We start from the raw sequence: 24,832 nt of genomic DNA on the forward strand, positions 1-24,832 counted from the left end.
TCAGATCCAAAGAACTATATTTATTGCTGAATTTTGACTGGATTTTGGATAGATTTTTATTCCTATTTGTTCGTTTTAATGTTAGAAAGGCAATCTGAATGCGATCACGACCTAAGTTGCGGGAAAAACATTCCTATTTTGAACAACAAAAATCGGAAATTCTGAGAGTCAACCAGATACTTTGTCACAGAGTTTTGTGTTTTGCCTTAACAAATTAAGTATTTTTTTTACCGTAAAATCTTTTTGTATATCAACACATATATTTTGTACATCATTTTCATGAAAGACGTTTTAAAACTTTTACTAAATTTGTAAAATCTGTTCTTAAATCTGAATACTGTATTATTTACAGAGTACAGGACAAAAATTCGTTGAAAATTATATGAAATTTGTATAATTTCTGCAACCTCACAGCGAAATTATAATAATAAAATGACGATAATAAATATTATGATTATCATGAGGATGATGATTGATTTATGACTATGACAAAGGGATAATTGAAAACACAATACCATATTTTTCAATCAAAAATCTTGCTAAATCTATTGCGTTATAAAGCATTTTATGCCATTACTCCTGCCATGAAACGAAACTTTTTCATTAATTCGATATGCTTTGAAAAATACCGGTTTTATCGGTTTTACAAATTACAAATACCGAAATACCGGATTTGAAAAAAACCGGTAAATCCGACCACCCTACTATAAATCTCTAGTTTTCATTTAAAGACTTAAAAAACCTTAAATTCAATATACCATGTTTATTTTTAAAAGGGTCTCAACAAGTTTGTTATCGACTTGCTGACAATAAATGATAAATTAAAATCGACATACCAATTGAACAAGTTCAAATCAAAAGCTGTCAGAAAAAACTTAAAAAACAACTTCAATCATAATCAACATTTCTCTGTACTAAGAGAACAAGGCATTTTAAGAGGGTTTAAATGAAACTTTGAGTTCCAATGGAATTCAAAACATTTTTGTAGGGTTTTGAAAAGGGAAGAACACGTTTACTTATTCATTCACTTTTAATTTTCCTTTTTAACAATACGAAAGAACCGTTAAACGGGACATCATGAAACAGCGGGGTTGGATGCAACATTTGTATACAACAGCTCTGTTTTAATTTAAACTTATTTCTGGTTCAATGATCCTGTACAAATACTGATGGTGTAAAAATATTTCGAGTTATCACCAAATTTTTTTCAATAAATATTTTTATAATTCAGTTACCTGTCCGGGGTAACATGCAACAAAATGCAAATCGAAGAGACACCTTGTAAATCTTGTTTCCATGTGCTGCAATATGATTTTTTTGCATCACGCGTTTGTCAACATTGAAATTTCATTCATCCAAACTTTTATTTTTATGATTTCAGCTAGTAGATTTTTTTGTAGTATTTTTTTACCCCTAAATGTATGCAGCATTCTTATGTTCGAAAAAAATTGTTTCAACAGATCCAAAACTTACTGCAATTGGTGTTTCTATGCGTAATAGTTTTTATGGCAATTTATTAAAAACTTAAATTAATATACGTTTTCATTAAATTTTTCATTAAAACTAAGTTTGTTGCAAGTTACCCCTTTTTCTAAATACTGTGAAAATCGTATGTTTTTTGAAAATTAAAAATAATTGAAGAAACCAATAATTTTTCTGACTACGTCAATTTGATGTCCCACTAACCTTAAAACTTTTGATGCATAAAGGGTATGAGTATCTGTGGACGTGGGTTTGGAGAAGCCATTGTAGTTGAAGTGTTTCATGTTGCCCCAGTTGATGGTACCTGACGGAAGGTAAAAACTATACTACCGTTGAAATAACTTAATCTAGAATTTACTTCATGAACATGGGTCAGTTGAAAGGCTCTAATAACATGAACACAATGAAAAACTGGTAATTAATTCTTCAAAATGTAAATTAAAAAAAGAAACACTTGAGACATAAAGTGGTATGAATAAAAAACAAGCAAAAGCATTATTAGCTTTTACTTGCTTGTTTGACCGGGAATTGGGATGGGTATTTACACAAAACACTACACACCGTGACAACAAAACTCAGCCTTACAAAGGTAACTATTTGTTGCTCACTTCACATGACACAATATCTACTACTCACTATGACAACTTCTTCTTCTTCTTCTACTTGAGCTGCTTCACGGGCAGGCGGCGGCAACGCTATTCAAACCGTATGGAGCACATCTCTCAGATTTCCCCTTTTTGACAGATTTAAGCTTTTTTCCTCAGATTTAAGCTTTCGTCTCCTATGCTCTCAAGGCAAAAAAAGCTTAAATCTGAGGAAAAAAGCTTAAAAACGAGATTCACGACCACTTATTTAAAAGATGTTGGTCACACGATACATAGACAAATCGTGTAACGTTGCAGGAATCTGTTCACGGGCAGCTCGGGTTAAGGGCCAGTGACTTTGACTAAATGCGCTCACTATGACAATAAAACTCATCCTTACAAAGGCTACTATTTGTTGCTCACTTCACATGACACAATGCTACACATTTACACATTACTCAACCGATGTAAAATACCCTAATACGGCTTATTGACAAGCCAAGTTCTGATTGGCCAGGGTTTGACTAGTCAGAGATCAACCGGAGTTTAAATGAGACACATTCTTGATCCGCCCGGTGTATTGTGGTCTCCTCCCAGTCCTACCCATTCTATTCACATAGTTTTCCCCCGCGGTGAGAAATTTTGACTTCACCTGCCGCATGAAAAAAAGGGATTATTAGCTTTTACATTGCTCTTATTGAAAAACGGAAAAATTAAAAACTTTTGGTCAACGATGTATGGAAAAGTTCAAATTTACTTTATACATGTTCTCGAATAAAAAAAAAAACCTGCCATGCAGTCATAAAAATTTCATTACAAAACTGCTCGAAAACAGCAAAAGCAATTTCTAAGGGGCCGTCCATAAATGATGTCTCACGTTAGGGGGGGAAAAGGGGTTTAGATTTTTGTGGAAATTTGTGACATGGGGGGAGGGGGGGGGGGGGGTCAGCTTGAACGTGACATCACATATTGTTGCAAAATAAAGCCAAAACAATAACAAATAATTTTATCATAAATTCAATAAAATTATACTACGTAGACTTTGTGAGCATAAGAAAGTTTACAAGAACACTTTCACCGTAACGCTCAGGAAAGTCCGCCCCAATAAAATTGTGGCTAAACGTGAACAGGAATGCTTGGCTATTCTAACCTTTGGAGAAGATTTGGATTGCTAATTGATTGAAGAAGAGGAACTAGATTTGAATGGTTTCTCAGACATCGTCGCTGACGCTGCTCGACTTCTCCGGTCATTGATATGGAAAATCATCAACATAATCTTTGGACTAATGATTGAAATGTGTTTTAAGCAATGATTGAAGGCTTGTCAAAAGTTGGTAACCTTTTTTCAATTCTTTGAATAAAACTGATGAATTTTAAACAAAGATGCATTTGTAATCAAATTTCTAAAGAGTTGAAAATGTTAAGCCGGGGTGGGGGAGGGATGGTTGTTTTTGAAAACATGACGTTATACAAAAAGGGGGGGGGGGGTGACGGAAGTTGTGACAATATGTGACAAGGGGGTCTATTTTTTCCATATTTTTCGTGATATCATTAATGGGCGGCCTTAGTTCATTTAGAAATGCGACATTTTCTTTTGCTGATAGCCAATTACCTAGTTACCGGACATACAAAATTTCGTTGCCTGTTAAAAGAACTATCCGACCTATGTTTACAAGTTTTTAAATTAACGCTTTTTCGAGATAATTACAATATAATAATAAAAAAAGAAGAAAAAAAACTGAAGAGATTCCATTGAAATCCATCATTATTAAGGCGACTCAAATTACCCAAAACTAACTGATAATACTTGAAATTCAATCTCATGGTGGTTTTGCTTCAACAAACATTCCAGTGAAAACGTTTATAAGTGGCTCAAAAATAATCAAGATTTGTTAATTTCGGAACAGCTGTATGTACCAAATCGCCCTCAGTTTTTTTTTTTTTCAAAACAGAAGTATTGCCGATGGGAGTTACCTAGAATAAAGTAGAAATATTACGTACAAAAAAGGACAAATAATTTTTTTTATGAATTATCATAAGATTACCTTTATTTCCTTCATAGAAAGTATTTCGATCAAACGAATGTTTTTTTTAGATACACGCATTCGTAACTGTCCCTTTACCTCAATTAACTACGCTTTAGTACTTTATTGATATCACTCATCAAGATTTGCTTTTACAAATTACAATTGTCATGCAACATTTGAATGAATCTTCCATATTTATTTAAATTTGTTCTGTCAAAGCAGCTTCACTTCTTTTTCAGTTATCCGCAGGTTGATTTGATAGAGCTTTGGGAAGAATGCCGCCAACTGGTAAATTTCTGGAAGAAGTGAGAGAAGTGCTCTTACGTATGCATTAAAAAAAGACTTTTTCCGAATGGTGATTGAAATGCTAAGACAGATAGTTAAGTTAAGTATTTAAATTTCACGTTCAGGTTATAGCTTGCTTGCAAAAAATCTACTCCATAGATGTCTCCCGGCTGTTAACCTGAAATTCAAGATGGCGAACGAAATTTGAGCGAGGCGACCAACTTCGATAATCTACCGTACCTAGAAACTCAACCCGCCACTGCTGCTCCTTCTCCGCCAACTCCCGCTTCATTCAACACATCAGTTCCCGCTCATTCCGCCACAATGAACTCAAACGCCCAGCTAATGGTGTATTACCAGAACGCCGGTGGTATGCGTACCAAAACCAATGAGTTTTTGTTAGCACTGTCTTCATGTGACTATGATGTCATCATGATAACAGAGACTTGGCTAAAGAACGACATCGGCAACAGTGAACTAGCCTCTAACTATAAGATCTACCGTAACGATAGAAATGCCAATACAAGCCATTTAAGACGCGGAGGAGGTGTGTTAATTGCAGTTCGACACGGTATAGACGTAACCTCGGTGGCGATACCAGGCTGTGACCACCTAGAGCAAGTAGTTGTGCGAATCAAAGATCTGCGTCGCAATGTCTATTTCTGCTGTGCCTATTTTAGGCCAAACAGCGAAACTACCATGTATGCGTCTCACATGTCTGCTCTCGAATTCCTGATGAATATGGTTAGTAATAATGATATAATCGTCGTAGCTGGGGATTACAACCTACCGAATTTGCTTTGGACCTTCGACGAGGATGCAGACGGATTTTTACCAGCGAACGCCTCCACCGAGCAGGAGCTTGCGGTCATCGAATCGACGATAGCCTGCGGGTTGTCTCAGATGTGTTCGCTTCCGAACGCCAATGGTAGAATACTAGACCTTCTGTTTGTGAATAGACCCGATTTAGCCGATATTTTACACCCTCCAAACGCAATTTTAAATACCGATCGACATCATCATCCTACTGTTTTACTGCTCGACTATTTTTCTGATGAGCTTACGGATCCCGGTAGCCCTCATAGACTAAATCTAGATTTTATGCGCTGTGATACCGATCGTGTTATGGAAATGTTACTGGACACAAATTGGCAAATACTTTTCGAGGGTCTGAACATCGATGTTGCTGTATCAACCTTCTATGATCATCTCTGGGACGCTTTACGCATTCACACGCCGCCTAAAAGATTACACCGACACCAGCCTTACAAGCTCCCTTGGTGGAATTCTGATTTACGGAGAAGCCGCAACTTAGTTCGCAAAGCCCGCAAACGCTACCTTCGTGACCGAACGGACCAAAACAAGTCAATGCTCTCAAGGCTAGAGATTGAATATTCGACTCTTCGCAACGCTGTCTTCAACCAATATATTTCTAACGTCGAACGCAACGTAAAACAAGATCCTTCGACATTCTGGAAATACATCAATAGCCGCCGCCTTACTAACTGTATCCCATCGTCTGTGACGCTTCAAGGACGAACATCGGAAAGCATCAAAGAGTCAGCTGACTTATTTGCTGATTTTTTTAGCAGCGTGTATAGCCCAGTCACTCCTGATTGTAATAATGTATACTTTGATACACTTCCTTGCTACGACATCAGTCTACCGCAACCCGTTTTCAGTGAACAAGAAGTTCTAAAAGTGCTAAATTCTCTTGATCCCTCGAAAGGATCTGGGCCTGATGGGATTCCAACGTCGCTTGTTGTAAAAATAGCTGCTTCGCTTGTCACACCGCTGTGCATGATTTTCAATCGATCGATCTCGGAAGGTACTTTTCCTACTCCTTGGAAAATCGCATCAATCTCACCGATCCATAAGTCAGGAAATGCTCATCGTGTGGAGAATTACAGGCCAATATCGATTCTTTGCTGCTTTTCCAAAGTGCTAGAAGTCCTGATATACGAGAGAATCTATTCAGCAGCCACTCCAATACTCACCGATGTCCAGCACGGGTTTATCAAGAAACGATCAACCTTGACAAACCCAATGATCTATGCCAGCGATTTGCATTCTGCAACATGTAAAAAACTGCAAGTGGATTCAATTTACGTAGATTTTGCCAAGGCCTTCGACAAAGTACCTCACAGAATCGTAAGAGAAAAACTTGATCGATATGGATTTCCCGAGTGGGCAACTAAATGGCTGTACTCGTATCTGCTGAACCGTCAAGGCTATATAAATATTCGTGGGACTCACTCCTCCTTGTTCGACATGCCGTCTGGTGTTCCGCAGGGAAGTCATCTTGGACCGCTCATCTTCGTGATTTTTATTAACGACCTGGCTACATTCCTTCAGTCGCCGAAACTGCTGTTCGCAGATGATCTTAAAATCTACCGGACCATTGATTCGATATTGGATTGTGTTGCGCTTCAGGAGGACGTCGATCGATTGCTAGTATGGTGTGGATTACACGGTATGGAAGTTAACGCCAAAAAATGTAAGTGCATAAGCTTTTTTAGGACCAGAGCCTCTGTTGTCTACGACTACGGTTTGAGTGCCACCTCTCTCGAAAGAGTAACCTTTATTAAAGACCTCGGAATAACGTTTGACCAAAAGCTCTCATTTGTTCAACACACCGCGACTACTGCCGCCAAAGCCTTTGCTTTGCTCGGCTTCCTGCGGCGGAATACACTCAGCTTTGAGGACCCGTATGCTCTGAAAACAGTTTTTTGCTCATTGGTACGCAGTGTTCTGGAATACGCGGTACCAGTCTGGGCACCCTACCACTCTGTCCACAGCGAAAGGCTCGAAAGGATTCAGAAAAAAATCCTCCGCTACGCACTGCGTCGATTGCCATGGCAAGATCCCGTACGGTTACCACCCTATTCTGAGAGGTGTGCCTTGCTATCAAAGACGTCTTTGAGCCAAAGAAGAACTTTTCTACAGCGCACCTTCGTGTACGACATCTTGACTAATGTCGTTGACTGCCCGCAATTGCTCCAGAGATTGAACATATACGTTCCAGCACGCCGACTGCGTAATCAAACCATGTTTTGGCTGCCAAGAAGCAGGACAGTGTTCGGACAGAATCACCCCCTCTTTCGATGTTGTGAAGTTTTCAATGCTGTTTCTCACTTGTTTGACTATCATGTTACTAAATCTAAGTTTAAATGTGCAATCCGTGACGTCACCTAACTTAATTGCTATGTAATTTAATTATAAGCTAATCTTAAGCAATCAGTCTGTATGACAATAGTCAAAGACTTCAGAAATAAATAAAAAACACTCGTTAGACGTATCCTAGGAACAATTTTCTCGTATATTTGGAACGTGCGGCTATTAAGCCTACCCCTTTTCTGATGCCCCTTTTCGAGACCAGTTGAAGAAACTGTCGTTTTCATAAATACATGTTTGTTCATGTTTGCAAGGTACCTCTTCACTGATTGACTTGTTATTCCGGTCAAACGACCTCAGCAATGTATTCCATACTCTGATTGTTGTCTAATGTCTATGTATGTCTAATTCAATGTCTAATGTAATGTAAATGTCGTTCACACTAAAGCTTGCTCGACGGGTGTCTTCTAATGAACGATGAAACCTATGTCAAGGTTCCAGCCAAACTCAAATTTGTTTTTGCCGACAAACTTGCAAGAAAAATTATGATTTGACAGGGCATTTGCAGCTAAGGCAAAAAAAAACGAAAGTTTTCGTTACAAATAAGACAATGACGTCGGAACTACACAGCAAAAATTATTTCCTGTAAAATTAAGCAAATTTCCTGTAACAAAAAGGAGCAGGATATTTACCGTTATTTTATAGGTCGAAAACATATTTACGTGACATTTAATTTTTAGTGTACAACTTTTTTACAGGACATTTGCTGTAATAATAAATGAATCTTCGTTAACTTTCAAGGAAAACAATTTAAAATTACAGGTTTCGTAAATAACAAGTGATTTATTTTAAAGGTTGCAGGTTTCAGTGACACGTAATAGTCAAAAATTTTATCTGTGTATACCAAAAAAGTGTCTCCAAAAACGGATTTTGCCGGTCATTCGATCCCACGACCATCCCGTAATGTTTTGGCCAGATTTGGCAAGCTGTCAGCAAAGCCGTTCAAGAATGGTATGCAGAGAAAGGGGTCCAGTTTGTTCCGAAAAACTCGAACTACCCTCAGTTCCACCCTGCTGAGAAATACTGGGCAATCATGAAGCGGAGACTCCAAGGCAAAGGGAAAGGTTGTCAAAGACATCAATCAGATGAAGACCTGGTGGAATAAGATAGCTTAAACTATGGACACTATGATTCCAATGTTTACTTGTTCAATATTCGGAACACAGCATAGCATGTTCAATATTCTTGGTGTTCAATAATTATGATCAAAACAATTTTCATAAAAAAAAGGCTTAAGTGATAGTTTTAAAATATATGCCCGCGAAAAAATAATACCGCTGCAAGTTCAAGCAACACTATCAAATTTCACCCAAAAACCCTTTCGTTATTTTTAATTGGCCATAAAATCGCTAAATCCCAAAGATGGTGATGTCAAACTTTTGTAGGTATGCCGCTTTCCGAGTCTTGACAAAGAAGGATATTCTGGATTTAAAAAAAGATTTACCAAATCTAATCTAAGTACACGGTGAGAGTTCATGAATGTTCATTCAAGTCACCTAAAGTGACTTAAAGCCATGGCATTCGCCTGCTAGAATAAGGTGACTCTTAAAACCAAGTCACTTCACGTCACTCGCCTCGCAAAATAAGTATTTACCAATTTACCAATTTAAAATACGTATTTACCAACAATTGCAATAACCTTTTTTTTCTTCTCTTCTTCTTTCAGGCGAGAAACCCTACAAGTGTTCCTGGGAGGGGTGCGAATGGCGTTTTGCCCGCAGCGACGAACTGACGCGACACTACCGGAAGCACACCGGAGCGAAACCGTTCAAGTGCAGACACTGCGATAGATGCTTCTCCCGTTCGGATCACCTGGCGCTGCACATGAAGCGCCACGCCTAAAGAATCCGCTTCCGGGCAACTTAAAGTAAACCTACCAACCCAACTGCCTTAGGCATTTTTTAAAAAGCTTGGAGAAGGTAACAAAGTGAAACAATGAGCTTGTTTGCATCAACCGTCATCGAAGATTTGAAAAAAAAAACAGAAACCGATATAAGCTATCATTTGCCGGAAACGGATCTTGGATCGGGGTAAGGGATTTCGAAGAATGTCTGTCTTGAGTTCCATCATTTCGCGATTGGATGGCGTTTGGGAGGACAGACGCAAGAAGATAAATTATGCCTGAATTACCCACTTTGTCATTGTGAACGTCAGCATCATCTACGTCAACCCAAAGCAAACACACATCATTATCTAGCAAAGTTTTCTCATTAGACTATTATACACCAGGACGTAAGTTTATAGAAATTCGAGTGAGAAGGAGCTAAGGGCAATTTTACATGAAATCTTTTTAAGAAAAACACTGAGAAAGAAAAACAAAAGTAAACTGGACACATTTGTGCAGATTCCAGGCATTTTCGTAAACAAGTATTGAATTTTATTGGTAGAAAATAATAGTAATAGAACGAGCGGGCGAAGAGATGTCCCTTAGTATTTTAATTATCTGTAGAATTCAACATCATCACTCATCATCATCGTCTGTCACCAATTCAAAAAAAAATCGCATTTCTCCTTCCGGATCCACATGGTTATAGGGGAATTTTTTATTTGTGTAACTACTCTTAAAACGGTATTAGATAAGCATTTGTTGTTATTACGGAAATCCAAACATTCTTTGCACTAGAATCTAATATTACCAGAAGTGGCCATTTTAGCATGTATTTGTTTGTTTTGTTCTTTATTAAGATTTTTTATTATCGTCCATTTATAAGTAAGAAACAATATTTCAGTCGTTAATAAAAAAAAGGCTCATCTATTTTTTTTAACGAGAAAAAAAAAACAAGAAATGTCCATGGAAGAACACAAACCAATTAGTAAGTAACACACTATGAAAGAAAACATCACTGCCAAGAAAACATAAACACACGCAAGCACTCACACACACACTCATACACAAAAAACATTTTCAACATGATTGAATAAAGAATTTCCGAGCACTTTACTGTTTATTTTTAAATTAATACGTCTCATGATTTTGAAAGCTAAGCAAAACATAATTTATACGTATATATAGTGTCTATGCATTGGTTAGCCTTCAATCTTTTAAAAGTCAATCGAGGATTTCGTGAAAAAAATCTCTTAAAGAAATGCTTCTAAACTAAGCCAAGAAGACATTGAATGTTCATTTTTGCATATTTGCGAGACTCGAACCAAACGATTGTTTGATTTGATGTGCAGAGCTTTGTTGGTTTTTGAGTTTTGAATGTTTTGGATTCGTGTTTCTGAAAAAAATAGTAATAATCATTGTTAGAATATCAACTTTCTTACTTTTTTTTTATATTAAAATATCGCATATTTTTGTTGTTGAAATATTTTTTTTTTAAATTAAGCATCTAGCAATGGCAGTGTTTTAATTTCAATTCATACAAAATGAATGAAAAAACCCCTAACAGTAATGAAAAAGGCCTAAGGAGTGTATTCGAAAAAAAAGCAAAACTTTGTTTTGTAAATAACTTTTGAATGTATGAATGTAAATTGATGTAATTTTCATGATGCATACAATGAACCATGTTTTTTTTACAAATCTAGACTATTTTTGATTACGTTTCTGTTTCCTCAATCTTGAGCTTCAAAATAACTTTTTTTTTTAATTTGGTCGAAGTTTTAACAAATTAAGTCAAGTGTCCTCCTTCGGCACAAAAATAACATATTAGATTTTTAATCACTCCACCGCCGATTTTGCGTAATGGCCCGATACCAGATCCAACTTAAAAATAGTATAAACTTTGTGGGACCTTTTGAAGTACTTTTCAGAGTAAACGGTCGCTTAAGACTAAAGAGTTCGTTTCGCATTACGATTTTTTTCAAAATATCTTCCCAATAGCGATCCATGTATTTTGCGCGCGATTTGACCACCGTATTTTGTTTATTCTAACGGTGGGCAGCTTTTCTACCTTGTAGGAATGAAATTCAGCCCTATTTATAAGTCAGCTACGCCAACCAGTCCGAAAAATTTGACTTTTTTATCACTTCCTCTATTCATTTTTTTCGGATTGAGCTTGAAAAAACCTCTAACATTCCTCTCACTTCATGGATTCTATCATCTTCACTTATATTAAAATTTAAGTACAGTATTGGATCCTCTAGGACTTCATTAACGATTTATCATGTGAACTTTGGTCGAATAGTTAATTTCCAGGTGTTTTAGGTCTCCCACAAGGACTTTTCTTGATTTTTCTGGATCCTGCCCAAAATAATTTGTCAAGGACTTCAGACCGCTTGACAGATTGTCTCCAAATTTACACATTACATTAGGGGAGAGTGGGGATACTTGATCCCCTTTTCTTATTTTCACCATATCTTTTTGGAAAAATTTAGCAACTTGCCGTCTTTGACATTTTCTGACAGCTTGTAACTTCAAGTTTCTATGCTCCAAAAATTATAACGATAATTGAACCCGTTGATGAACTAGAAGCATTTTTGTGGGAGTAAAAAAATTGCGATTTTTCTGAAGTTAGGAGACTTGATCTTTTATTCAGGAAGCCCTAATCCTTGTATAAAAATCAAACAAAACCCCAAGATAGAATATTAATTGACTATTTTGGTCATTTTTGTCTTATTTCACAATTTTTAGCAGACAAAAGAAGAAAATTCTATAACTTTGTCTGAACGCTTATAACATTGCATACTTAAAGGCGCTATTTTTTGCAATTAAGAGAAAATTAATTATTTTTGCTCTTTACTTCAGACAATTGTTTGATAAATATTAGTTTTTAGATAAATATTAAAAATTTCGTAATCAACAATCATAATGACCAATTCAGAAGAAGAATATGCCGTTTGGAAGGGGGATCAATTGTACCCAACTTTAGGGGATCAAATGTACCCATAATCAACATTTTAGAAAACTTTTTCTGAAAAAAAGTTGAAAGTTTTCCATTGCTTTGAAAATATGGCATTATGAAGTTCATTGATACATAGATAGATACATTGGAACAAATATTTTTTTCAAAAAATTTACCATGTAAGGAACATTTTGAAGTGATGAAAAAAGATCTTCAAGTTACATTTTGTTAAATTTTTCAAACAAAGTTCAATTACTCAAACAATTAAACTTCTAGCATTGTTATTTTGCTCATTCTGGCACATTTTTCTAAAACATTTTATCTTTGTAAGACATGCCAGTTTCGAGATATTGCTAAGGAATCAAGTATCCCCAGGGATCAAGTATCCTCATTCTCCCCTACTAGTTAGCTTTACTGAAAATTTCTTCAATTTCCATCCATGCATTGAAAAGTTATTCACAAAACAAAGTGATGCATTTTTTCGATAACACTCCTTAATATTTTCAGTTACGGCTTCTACGAATAAGGTGGTTCTACGTTTTTAAGAATTTACTGGACGTAGTTTGCGGAAAACTTCTTCATGATTTTTTCCACCCTTAAAAAATATCATATCCGGGGAAAAATTACGAGTTTGTTTCCTAGTTTTGAATTTCCTGGTTGATGGTTCCAGTTTTCTATTTGAATTTCACTTGTCTAGCCCCAGAAGCACACATTTAATTTGAATCTTCAACTGCCGACTGCTAAATTTGTGAAAAAAAATTAATCTCTCAATAAGAAACGTTTTAAGGACTTTTAGACATAGGTTTCAATGTATTTAAATTTTTAAAATGATTCTGAACTTTGCAAAGCAGATTGGATGGCCTTAGATTTCTTTCGAGCAACTTTCCATTTTTCTTATTTGAATCCTTTGCTTTGAAATAAACACAAGTAACAGTAAAGACACAGTAAAAATTGCTCAAAAATCTTTTCAATCCAAAGTTTCTTATGTATATGAATTTTCGACTCAATTCATCAAATACTCTAATCCAACGAATTCCGTTACCAAAATCAAGCACACTTTCACATTATTCTCTCATTACAACACTCAAACAGAATCTATACTTAACAAAACACAAAAATATTTGAAACCTAACTGATTGAAAATGAACAGTGAAAAAATGTGTCAAAATAGTATTAATCAAAGACTGGATAATTTTTTAAATATTTTTAACGAACAAAAACACTAGAAGAGTCTTTGTAAACACGTAAAGATAATAATTATGACTACACTCTAATCTAGGAAAGTAAAACCGCATTTATTGTTTCGTTTAATTTTGTTCGATTTTAGTTGATGTTTTATGTTTTTGAATGAAATTAGTTTTTTTTATAAATAAAATGCTTCCATTCACCTAAACTGTCATTGACCTAGCACAGCCAAGCAAATCCGACAAAAACTAGAGCAACATTTGAATTACTTTGTATCGCAATCAAAAGTTAAACAAAACTGAAATGCAATAACACTGAACAATTACCAAATGAATGACAGATAGCAGACAGGACAAGTTACTAAGGCAACCGGCAAACACACTGAAATAAGAAAAAAAAACAAAAGTTATTTATTTTCCTTCATATTTGACAGATGCGAAAAGTAATGTCTATGAAACGTAAAGCTTAGAAACAAAATATCATCTTTCATACTGTTTTAATCTAATTGAATGGAAACAAATAAGTAAAAGAATTATTTTAGGAATCAGTTTTGGGAACTGATCAAATCAAAACGGTAAAACCACCTGCTAATACTACTCAATAGACGTGTTGACAAAGTGATTTTCTCTCTCTTGTTATTTAGTAAAAACTATTGGAAAAGTTACGTGCGACAGACGGAAAAAAACAAACGAATCAAGAGAGTAAAATGTTTACTGAACATGAAATATCTAAACAGTAGATTTGAGATGGAAATGAAAGTGATTTAGCACTATAGATTATAGAGAAATGGCAATTGGAGAGTATTATAACGAGAAGAAAAAAAACTAGAAAAATCGTAGTTTAGACAAATATATTTTTTACTAACTTTTTTTTCTGAACATGGAGAAAACATCGCAACAGAAACGTGTTTACCGCAAAAGAAAAGAAAAACTGAACCGAACACAGAAATTCGCTGAGGCACACTTTTCAACTTTTAACAATTTGTTGAAAATCTTTTCATTTTGCAATAATAAATTTTTGATTCAATGATTCACCTATTCTGTAAAGAGATTGGTCAAGCAAGCTTCACATTGACACAAACTGAAAAGTACACGTTAACACAACCACAAAATAATAACACTCTGTAGCACCCTGTTTTATCGCTTTTCCTCGGAGAGAAACTCGAAGCAAGAAACCAGTTTTGTAAGTTTACATGATATTTTTCGAAACTAAAATAGTTTCAGTATAGGCATTAGGATCCCTAAACCTTCCCCCATTAGGTTTAAGGTTAGTACGTTTCCATCCCAATTGAATTATACCAAAAACTTCAACAAAAAAAAGAGGAAAAAAAACCAGAACTGTAAAGAAATGATAAGCAATCAGACGTTGAGTATTCGTTAAATTCGCATGTAAGCTTAAACCGTTATTTTTTTATCTTTTTATTTGCTAGAAAAATATAGTTTTTAACCCTAAATTATACCCAAGCTAATTTGGTGAGCCAAAAACGATAAACAAGAGAATGAGTATTTTAAAAATAAAAAAAAAAGAAAGAAATGAAAATTTTTCCAAAAGGGAGACCGAAAATGCCGAGAGTATTTTTGGAGTTCTATCAAAGAAATAGCGAAGAAAATAGGCCAAGGTAAACATTTGCTTCAACCTTAGGTTTGTCAAAATAAAGCAAGCAAAAACTCTGACATGAAGCAGAATAAAAGAAAATTCAATACGATTAAAATAAATAATAACAATAAAATAAAGAAACGAATTTTATACAAGCTGTATTTAAGGTAGAGTAAGAGCGCAAGAGAGAGTAAAATTCGCATAAAACGAAAGAATGTGAAGAAGATAAACACATGAAACTCTATGTTACGTAAGGTAAGCTTAATTAAGGTGTAAAATAGAAACAAAAATTTTTGTAACAAATAATAAAAAACAGAATCCAAGAAAAAGGGTAATTTAAAAATTAAAACCAAAACACTGAACACATGCTGCATTTTATCTGAGTAATTTTGATTAACGAATTCTCAAAGCGAACGTTCGGGAAGGCAGAATTTTGTTTGACTTTGTTGAATGTGGCTGATTGAATCTAGTCTTGAACAAGTGTGACAAGAAGATGTTTTATTCCAAGTTGATTGAAGAAATCGAACGAGAAAGATGTAATGATTGTTTTTGTGAGGGCATGAAACTTTAAATCGGTTATGTTGAGATTCATGCGTTCTTATAAAAAAACGACCTTCTTCAATGTTTGATTTTGTGCGACGTAAAATATTTTCGTTCAGATTTCTGAACTGAAAAGATAATTAACAAATTTCGTTTAAAACTTATTTTAAAAAAGCATTGTTGAAGGAAGAGGAATTAAAAGGATGAGCTCCGGGGTTTATCGTTTATTAAATTTTTAACGCAATGTAATATAGTTTCTCTACTAATCATGTACATATGTATAAGTTCCACTTCGCAGGATTAAACTTCAACATCGTCAACAAACTGTCACTGTTTTTTTTGACGGGCTTAGCCAATTTCTATGTCACATAACGCTGTTCATAGGTCGTTTTAAGTTGTTCGAAATTAAAAATGCATGTTTTAGAATCGTGTTAAGCATCCGGCATCCGAAATCCGGAACGATGTTTGTTAGGACATTTGATCAATCGCGTCATTCAAAACCGGTATGTTGCCATATGTATTGTGTGAGTACTGTTGCGCAGATTTCGTTACCTACTTACCGTGTTCGTTCGACTTTGGACTGATGTCATGATTCTTTGTGGAATTGGAACGATCAATCCGTTTTTGTGTTTCTTTGGAAAGCCGGCCGAAAATAGCTTAAAGTCACATGTAAACATCACAACCAAAGGCAAGGAAAACCAATCAAAAGTCGCAAAAGCCCAAATAAAAACGTTCAAATCAAGTTACGAAAATTTCATAGTGAAGCAAAATATTGATTACCATAAATGTAATTTGTTGTATTTTAAGGTACTTTATAATCGTAAGAGAAATGGCATTTCTTTTTTCATTTGCGGTAAAGAAATAATGATCGAAAGTGCTATATAGTTTAATCAACATTTTTTACACTTCTGTCATCATAATTATTATGGATCGTCTTCTTCAACCCCTTTCGTGTGTATTGTAAAATATTGTTCCCCAAATTGTGGCGGGCGAGATCGAAAGAGCTAACAAAAGGTGTACAATTTTTAATTTCTCATTTGTTGTTGAAAGAAAAAGTACATTGTTGGTGAGACAATGGGAAAAAGAGAGAATAGAAACGATTGGTTCGTCGTCATTAAGCCATTTTTATTCGATCATACATGAATTAATTCTCTTAAAACAATCTCTTTGATGAGTTGCAACAGTTAAATATACGACTTTATTTGTGTTGAACAACGTTGAATGATTGCAACTCAAGAACGAGAAATGATGAAACCGGATAAAGAGAGCGATAAAAACAATGAAACAAGTGTACATAAGAAACCGAGAAGCAAATAACTAAATATAAGTAAATAAGTGATATTTTTCAGTAGTTTCAAAACGAAAATATTTAGTGTGTAAGCAAAGGCGCGCAGGCGAGCAATTGAATAGATGAAAGAAAGAGATAAGCTATTTTTATGAAAATTTATATCTGTAACCCATATATGCGTAGGGATGCGAGAGTGAGTCTGAAATAGTCGATCAATGTGAATATTTTCGTTCATTTAGAAATGTCTTCTAGCGAAAATTAGATCAAAATGGTCAACAGCTAAATTTACATCCAGAAAGTCGATTGGTTCTGACCACTAACTTTGTGTAGAAAAATCTATAAATAATAAACCCTTTTATTCCGGAAGCGAAATAGAACGATACGAAACTATATTGATCAGTCAACCGAAGGCTCCTGTCGAATAAAAAAAACAGTTCTCATAGTTGTTGATATGAAATTGAAATCGAATATTTCCTTTTATCACACATCAGTCTGAGTTGCTTTTAAGACTTATTCGTATTGTATTTAAACATATTATAGAAATATTATCGATAAAAAGAAAGTACTAAATGTTTTGGCATCAAGTAAGATATTCATTGTTTGCATCTTAATGTTCTAGCTTTTTAAAACGGAAATCCACCGTGAATGGGAAAAGCAGTTTTACTGCGAGCATAATCAATCCGCTCATTTACTGGCTTTTCTGATGCTTACTCGAAGCGAGAAGGATATATTATATATTTACGAAATATCAAAACAAGAAAAAAAAACTACTCGTGCAAATAGAACAGAAAACATCTAAATTGATTCATCAATAAGAAAGCCAGGCTTTCGTTGTGCAAGAATATATTTAATATATAAAAGTGAACCGTTGAGTACATAAAATAATTTTAAATCCAACCGCTTATTACTATTTATCTATTGAAAAAAGCTTGATATTTTATCTCGTGAGCTGAAAAGCGATCCAACACACTAACTGCGTATCATGAGAAAAAACACAGAAATTCACTATAGATTGCATCATTGAAAGTAACCGAATTATTGCGAAGAACATTAACCAATGAATTTTCGTGACGGCAACCAATCGTTTCGTTCGACAATTGAGAGAGAAAAAAATAAATCAAAGATTCAACCCGAGAGGTGAGGAAGTGAATTGAAAGTTATAGCTTACAATTCTGCTATGTGCATATAAAATTTAAGGAAAAAATAAACGTACGTTCCTGTTACAAAAATGAATTAGCTCGTTTGTTCATTCCTTATTGCGCTCCGAACAATCCGAAATTCCTACCTTAGAATTTGTGTCTCTTTCCCGGTTCTCCTTGACGAATTCTGTCCCGCAGACCAGAAGACCTCGACGATCTTTCGCGGGTTAGAGGTAGGTAAAGAAAATGCCTTAATCGAACATTTAAGGTGTAGGTAGGCTTACCAGAATAAAATTTTGGGAAGTAGGACATTTTGATCAAAGTACTATGAAAAAGTAGGACGTTTTTGAATCTGAAGTAGGACGAAAAGTAGGACGCTTTATTTTGAGATTTTTATTTAAAAAAAAGTTTTTACACAAATTTTCAATAAGATGAGATGATATCACAACGAATTAAGATAAAAATGGTATTTTTCACATTTTCATGTAATTCTGTTTTTTGAATTCAATATTTTATCATTAGTATTTATATTTATGAAAAAAAGAAGTTATTCTTGTCTGGAGCATACTTCTCTGAAGAGCCGTTTTTTTCTAGCAACTCTTCATTTTTCAACAAATATGGAACTCAAAACATGAAATATTGCAGTAAGATAATCGCTCTCACTGTGTCAATAAGGAGTTATCCGCGTTTCTTGGTCCACTTCTTGGCATCCTCTCTACATTGGCGTTGTGAACCGAAATTGTGAAGAAATATTCAGCAATCATCAGCAGCTCGGAGTGATCGGTTAATTGATTTGATTGGATAAACAATTTCCTTTTTCATGAGTTAGTTTGTTCCTGAAATAATCTTGTTGCTGCGCAATGAACGAATTTAGGCAACTAAATTGATCATACGGTTTGATCTCGTTGATTTCAATACCTTTGTTCGCTAAAATTTTCACACAGTTCTCAAGCTGCTCGAATTTGAAACTATGTGGCAAAGACGGCCAATCGAAGGGCTCGAAATTACTCAATAAGCCAAACCATTTGCGAATATAATCCAGAGAAGGCTTGCAGATTTGGCAAACCTCCTCTATCACTTTTTCCGTTTCCGATGGGATATTAATTTTTTCCAGAAGGGCCTTCACTTTCATTGGCAGCAACCGATCGTGAAGACGATTTTCCAAAAGACGTGCAGGATTTTCCAAAGAGTGAATAACTTCTATCTGTGAATTATATTCGCGCTCAACCGAGGCCATACTACTATGAAAAGCATTCATCAATGAATGCGTAAACAAAAGATACACAGCGCCAATAAGGATTACGTGAAAAATGGATCAAAATAATAAAAAAAACCGCGAATTAAAAAAATCTACAAACAAGATAACGGTCCTATACGTAAAAAGTAGGACAATTTGGGTCCAAAGTAGGACGGTAGGACAAGGGTTAAAAAAGTAGGTCATGTTCTACCAAAGTAGGACGTCTGGTAAGCCTAGGTGTAGGTAAGTGTGAAACACTGATATATACTACACCGAAAGAATTCTTCACATGAACGCTACGTGAAAATGTACATGGATTTTTGCCACCATGAAAATCACGTGAAACCTACGTGAATTTCAGGTAGCAAACAGAGCTAGCGCAGCAAGCAGAATTCACGTAATTTTCATATGAGTTGTATATGAAAATAACGTAGGTCGAATGTGAAAAGGGATGCGCTCTGCTACATGCGGTTCACTTAGATTTAATTGATATATAAACGTAGTTGAGTTTTTCGGATCTTATGAATAAAAAATGTGTTGCTTTTGCATGCAGGACTTTTTATTTTTTCTAAGACATAGTGTCTTTTTGTTTTCAATGGAGACACTTTTTGTACACTTCACTTCACATACCTAACACACCGCATCAAAGATGGCATTTGGGTTCCCTCCATAGTGATTGCCTGGTCGTCCTAGCAGCCCCATTTCCGAATTCTGTTAAAATAACAAAGAATGTAAATAATGAACACAACAAAATTTTAACTACTTACCGAAAATCAGCTTCTTCATCACCTAGAACTTCTCTTTCCGATAGCACTAACTGTTGGATCCGCGCCATATTGAGAAGTGTATTCCGTCACATAGATTTTACGTGAATAACTTATTCAGAGCTACGTGAACGTCACATAGAATACACCAAATCCCTTTGTACTTGGTGGATCACTGGATTTTCACGTAAATCGAATGTGTCTTCGTTTTGACAGCAAACAGCCATGTGAATTTCACGTACGAATCAAGTGAATTTGTATTAGCTTCGAAGTGATTCACGTAAGTCGGGCAAAAATTCACGTAGTGATCGCCTACGTGAAAATCCAGGTAAATTTAAAGTTTTGATTTCGGCTGAGTGTAGATATATATGTAGTGTTTCTGATTCTTCGAAGAACTGCTTCACGTTACTTATCCCGTAACATGTGGAAAAAAGCTTTCAACACGATCGTATACATTCAGAATTACAAATCCATGTTCTAGAAACTTGTTTGCAATTGAAATACCTTACAAACTTTTGAAAGACAGTATTAAAAATAGACTCGACTAGCTGACCCGGCAAACTTTAATGAATCTTTGAATTTCGCAAAAAATATGTAGGGGAGAATGAGGATACTTGATCCCTGGGGATACTTGATTCCTTAGCTATATCTCGAAACTGGAATGTCTTACAAAGATCAAATGTTCTAGAAAAATGTGCCAAAATTAGCAAAATAACAATGCTTGTAGTTTAAAAATTTTTTAACAAAATAATTGTTTGAGTAATTGAACTTTGTTTGAAAAATTTCACAACATGTAACTTGAAGATCTTTTTTCATCACTTTATAATGTTCCTTACATGGGAAAATTATAAAAAAAATATTTGTTCCAATGTATCAATCGTTCGAGCGTAAAATGAACTTCATAATGTCATATTTTCAAAGCAATGGAAAACTCTCAACTTTTTTCAAAAAAAGTTTTCTAAAATGTTGATTATGGGTACAATTGATCCCCTAGAATTGGGTACAATTGATCCCCCTTCCAAACGGCATATTCTTCTTCTGAATTGATCATTATGATTGCTGATTACGAAATTACTAATATTTATCCAAAAAATAATATTTATCAAACATTTGTATGAAGAAAAGAACAAAAATAATTAATTTTCTCTTTATTATAAAAATAGCGCCTTTAAGTATGCAATGTTATTAGCGTTGAGACAAAGTTATAGAATTTTCTTCTTAAGTCTGCTATAAATTGTGAAATGAGAACAAACATGACCAAAATAGTCAATTAACATTCTATCTTGGGGTTTTGTTTGATTTTTATACAAGGATTAGGGCTTCCTGAATAAAAGATCAAGTCTCCTTCAAAAGGGGATCAAGTCTCCCCTAACTTTAGAAAAATCGCAATTTTTTTACTCCCACGAAAATGCTTCTAGTTCATCAACGGGTTCAAGTATCGTTCTAATTTTTAGAGCATAGACACTTGAAGTTACAAGCTGTCAGAAAATGTCAAAGACGGCGAGTTGCAAAATTTTTCCAAAAAGATATGGTGAAAATAAGAAAAGGGGATCAAGTATCCCCACTCTCCCCTACATATAGATAACTACCGTTCCAAGCATAACTGTCCCTTGTGACTTTTGGGTCGTTTTCACTTTTTTCTGGAAACGGTCTTTTTAGTGGTAGCTTTCGAATAACAACACAAACAAGTTCTATACTTTGTTCTGAACTTATACCTACATGGAATGTATCTAATATTCAAATAAATTGAATTAAATTTTATTTAAAAATACATTAAAATAATAGTTGTATTCGGCAACACTGAAGACAAATAAAATTAAATAAATTTCTATGTCAACGGTTGTTATTTCGGCAACATTAGACAAAACAAACAATCAAAAGTCAGTCAGTCCAGAGATGCCAATGTGCCTGATCTTTCAGAATTTACCTGATTTTGGAAGGTCCAGCCTGATAACCTGATAAGCCTCGTTTTTTCTATGATTTTTGAAAGTAAGCCTGATTATTTGGTTTTTATACAAAATTTTAATGTTTCAGTAAAAAGAATTCTGTACAGATCCGTTAAACATCAATAGAAATTCAGTGCTTGTTCGTCGTTATTCCAACCTTGAACTCAATAACTTCAAACTCTGTAGGATTAAAATCTTCTATTGTTGTTTTATAACTGGTTTTAATTTTGGCATCCTGAACTCGAATTTTTTATCAAATTTTGTCTATCGCATCCAGTTTTGCTGATAAGGCTTTTAAAACAACAGTTTTAAGATAAATGAATGATTGATATCTTTTTATTATTTTTTACTTCTTTGTTGAACACTTTTAAGCTTTTCAACTAATGCCTAATTCAGTTCTAACAGAACGAGAAAAAAATAAAAAAATGACTTAAATTTCTACATCTTCAACGTCAAAATTCCTTCCGATCTTCAATTAATGAAATCATGTTTTTTCTTCAGTTTTACCGAAAGAGTGAACAAATTTCTTAATGATTTTTTACCATCTTTCAAAAGTTAATTCAAAAACCAGAGGTGGTAGGAAAAAATTATTTGATATTTTCATTACACCTTCAAAATAGTCAAAACCTATTATAAAATGTTTGTCTCCTCGGGAAAATTTGAATATTTTTGCCTTTATCTGAGTCAATTAGACATTTCTAAAATACAAGTTGCTTTATATGCAAAAGTACTTGTAAGCAAGGTTGCCGAAAAAAATTCTTTGTTTTTGAAAAAAAAATCTCAATTTCTGTAATTTTACCCAAAAATTCAGTGATGGTTTTCTGTGATGCTTTTTCCTTTATTTTCTTAGAAAATTCATAATAAATTGGGTCTTTTTTGCATTTAAGTTTGGCAAAATCAATTTAAATTACATATCCCATCATAATTTTGTAATTTAAGGTAAAAAAATCTAAATTTTGTATTGGCTTAAAAATCATAATTTTGGAAATCGATTCAAAATTAAAGAAATCTATGAAATTGAATTTTTCAAAATTCTGTGTTCTGTGACACAGATTCTGTGATGAAAATTTGCTCAAAATTCTGTGAAATTACAGATTTTTCTGTGATTTCGGCAACCTCGCTTGTAATTAAATGAAAATTTACTAAATCTACAATATAACTGTTAGATATTAGGAAACTTCTTATACAGTCCCCCCACAATCATGGGTCACACACAATTATTAGTCACCGATCATTAGAACTGCTGATATCTACTCTAAACCAAAAGAAATTATATCATATTATTATTTTTAGTTAATCGGCAATATCATCAAAATGCATTGAAAATATTATTTGTGCGTTTGATAACAGTAAAATTGCTGTTTGAAAAGTTTTTATCAAAGTTGAACTATAAGCTGTGGAACTATCGCATAAAATTCCAATGTTATAAGGTTGACATCTGAGCGAATGAAATGCGAAAATTCAATAATATTTAGCAAAATAAAAGTAACCCATAATTTTGTTATAGAATCCACCAAGTTCCACACAATCATGGATCACTTTTTCGCAAGCAAAACAAAACATTTCTTGGTTGCTAGCTCAACCCAATTGCCCCTTGAACGTATACTAGCAAAGAATGCCCCTGAATGTTTGCCAGAAACTTGTTGATTTTCATGTTGATATTCGGGTGTTGCCATGGCCTTCTATGTGACTAATAATTGTGGGCAACATGACTAATAATTGTTACAAGCTTCAATTTTGACCAATAATTGTGGTTTTGAAAAACGTTGATTGTTTCGGTAAATTATTTTATTTTTCAACAAAATTGGAAACAAAATCATGTTTGAAATCAAAGAGGGATCATTTAATGACTGAAAATCGTGCAAAGCTTGATGTTTGGTCCACTAACACCCGAATGAACGAACATTTTGTGGTGAAATGATACGTTAAGTGACTAAAGATTGTGGGGGGACTGTATAAAGCTTGACGTTTTTCGGAAAAAAACATATCATGTTTTCGCCCAATAATCACTCAATTTCATAATTTCATTGATTTTCGGATTGATTGATTTGTCTTACAAAGTCTTAATCTTCGGCAAAGGCACTTTTTATGAAAATTAATTGAATAGAGGAAAATAATGAAAATAATCGTTCACATTTCTATACAAATCGGAATTTTTGAAGTTTATAAAATTTTTCTTGCGTATCTTTTGCTATAAAAACTTGTGAAATCTCCCACATTTAAACTCAACTTTGCGAGAACTACTTTGAAGAATTTCTGCAATAGGCTTTGATTAGTATGTCACATATTAAAGTTCGAATAAAACAAGTCCAAAACGGTAAATTTTCAAACAACTTCTGAATCGAACATCACCTATTTGAGAAACGCTACATGTCTTCAGTTTAACGTGTGATAGCTGATCCATCTTTGATAGGAAATATGAATAAAAGGCATGAAAAAAAAAATCTCTTTTAAAGGTTGAAGTGGCAGTGACAGAATTATGAACGGTACTGTGTTTCAGTACCACAATATTTTACAACGATGACTAAAAAAGGCACTCACCTCGATCATTTTATGCTAGCCTGATTTATCCTGATTTTTGTTTTCAAGCTCCCTAAGTTTTGGAAAAAAAATGCTGGCAACCCTAAGTCAGTCAGTCATCTATGCTTGTGAGTGAAAGACGTGTCTGAGTAGGTAAATCTCTGAATTGAGATTCATAAGAATCGTGAAATCTCGACAATTTGTGTGGTTGGTCTTATTCTACCAGCGAGCGCAGTTTGTCAAGGCTGCTGCTACGGAAAATTTATTTCTGATTCAGACTC

The 24,832-nt window shown here is 34.4% G+C and overlaps 1 protein-coding gene across 1 annotated transcript in view; it reads left to right on the forward strand.

Moving 5' to 3' along the window:
* LOC129758299 (Krueppel-like factor luna) overlaps window positions 1–10,750 on the forward strand; it is a 294,663-nt gene extending 283,913 nt beyond the window's left edge. The window contains exon 4 of the mRNA XM_055755779.1: window positions 9,219–10,750. Coding sequence (XP_055611754.1) covers window positions 9,219–9,394 — 176 coding nt within the window. The 3' untranslated portion in view covers window positions 9,395–10,750. The remainder of the gene's footprint in view (window positions 1–9,218) is intronic.
* The last annotated feature ends 14,082 nt before the right edge of the window (window positions 10,751–24,832 follow it).

This window comes from Uranotaenia lowii, chromosome 3 (genome assembly GCF_029784155.1).
Source record: "Uranotaenia lowii strain MFRU-FL chromosome 3, ASM2978415v1, whole genome shotgun sequence".
In the NCBI taxonomy this organism is placed as follows: Eukaryota; Metazoa; Arthropoda; class Insecta; order Diptera; family Culicidae; genus Uranotaenia; species Uranotaenia lowii.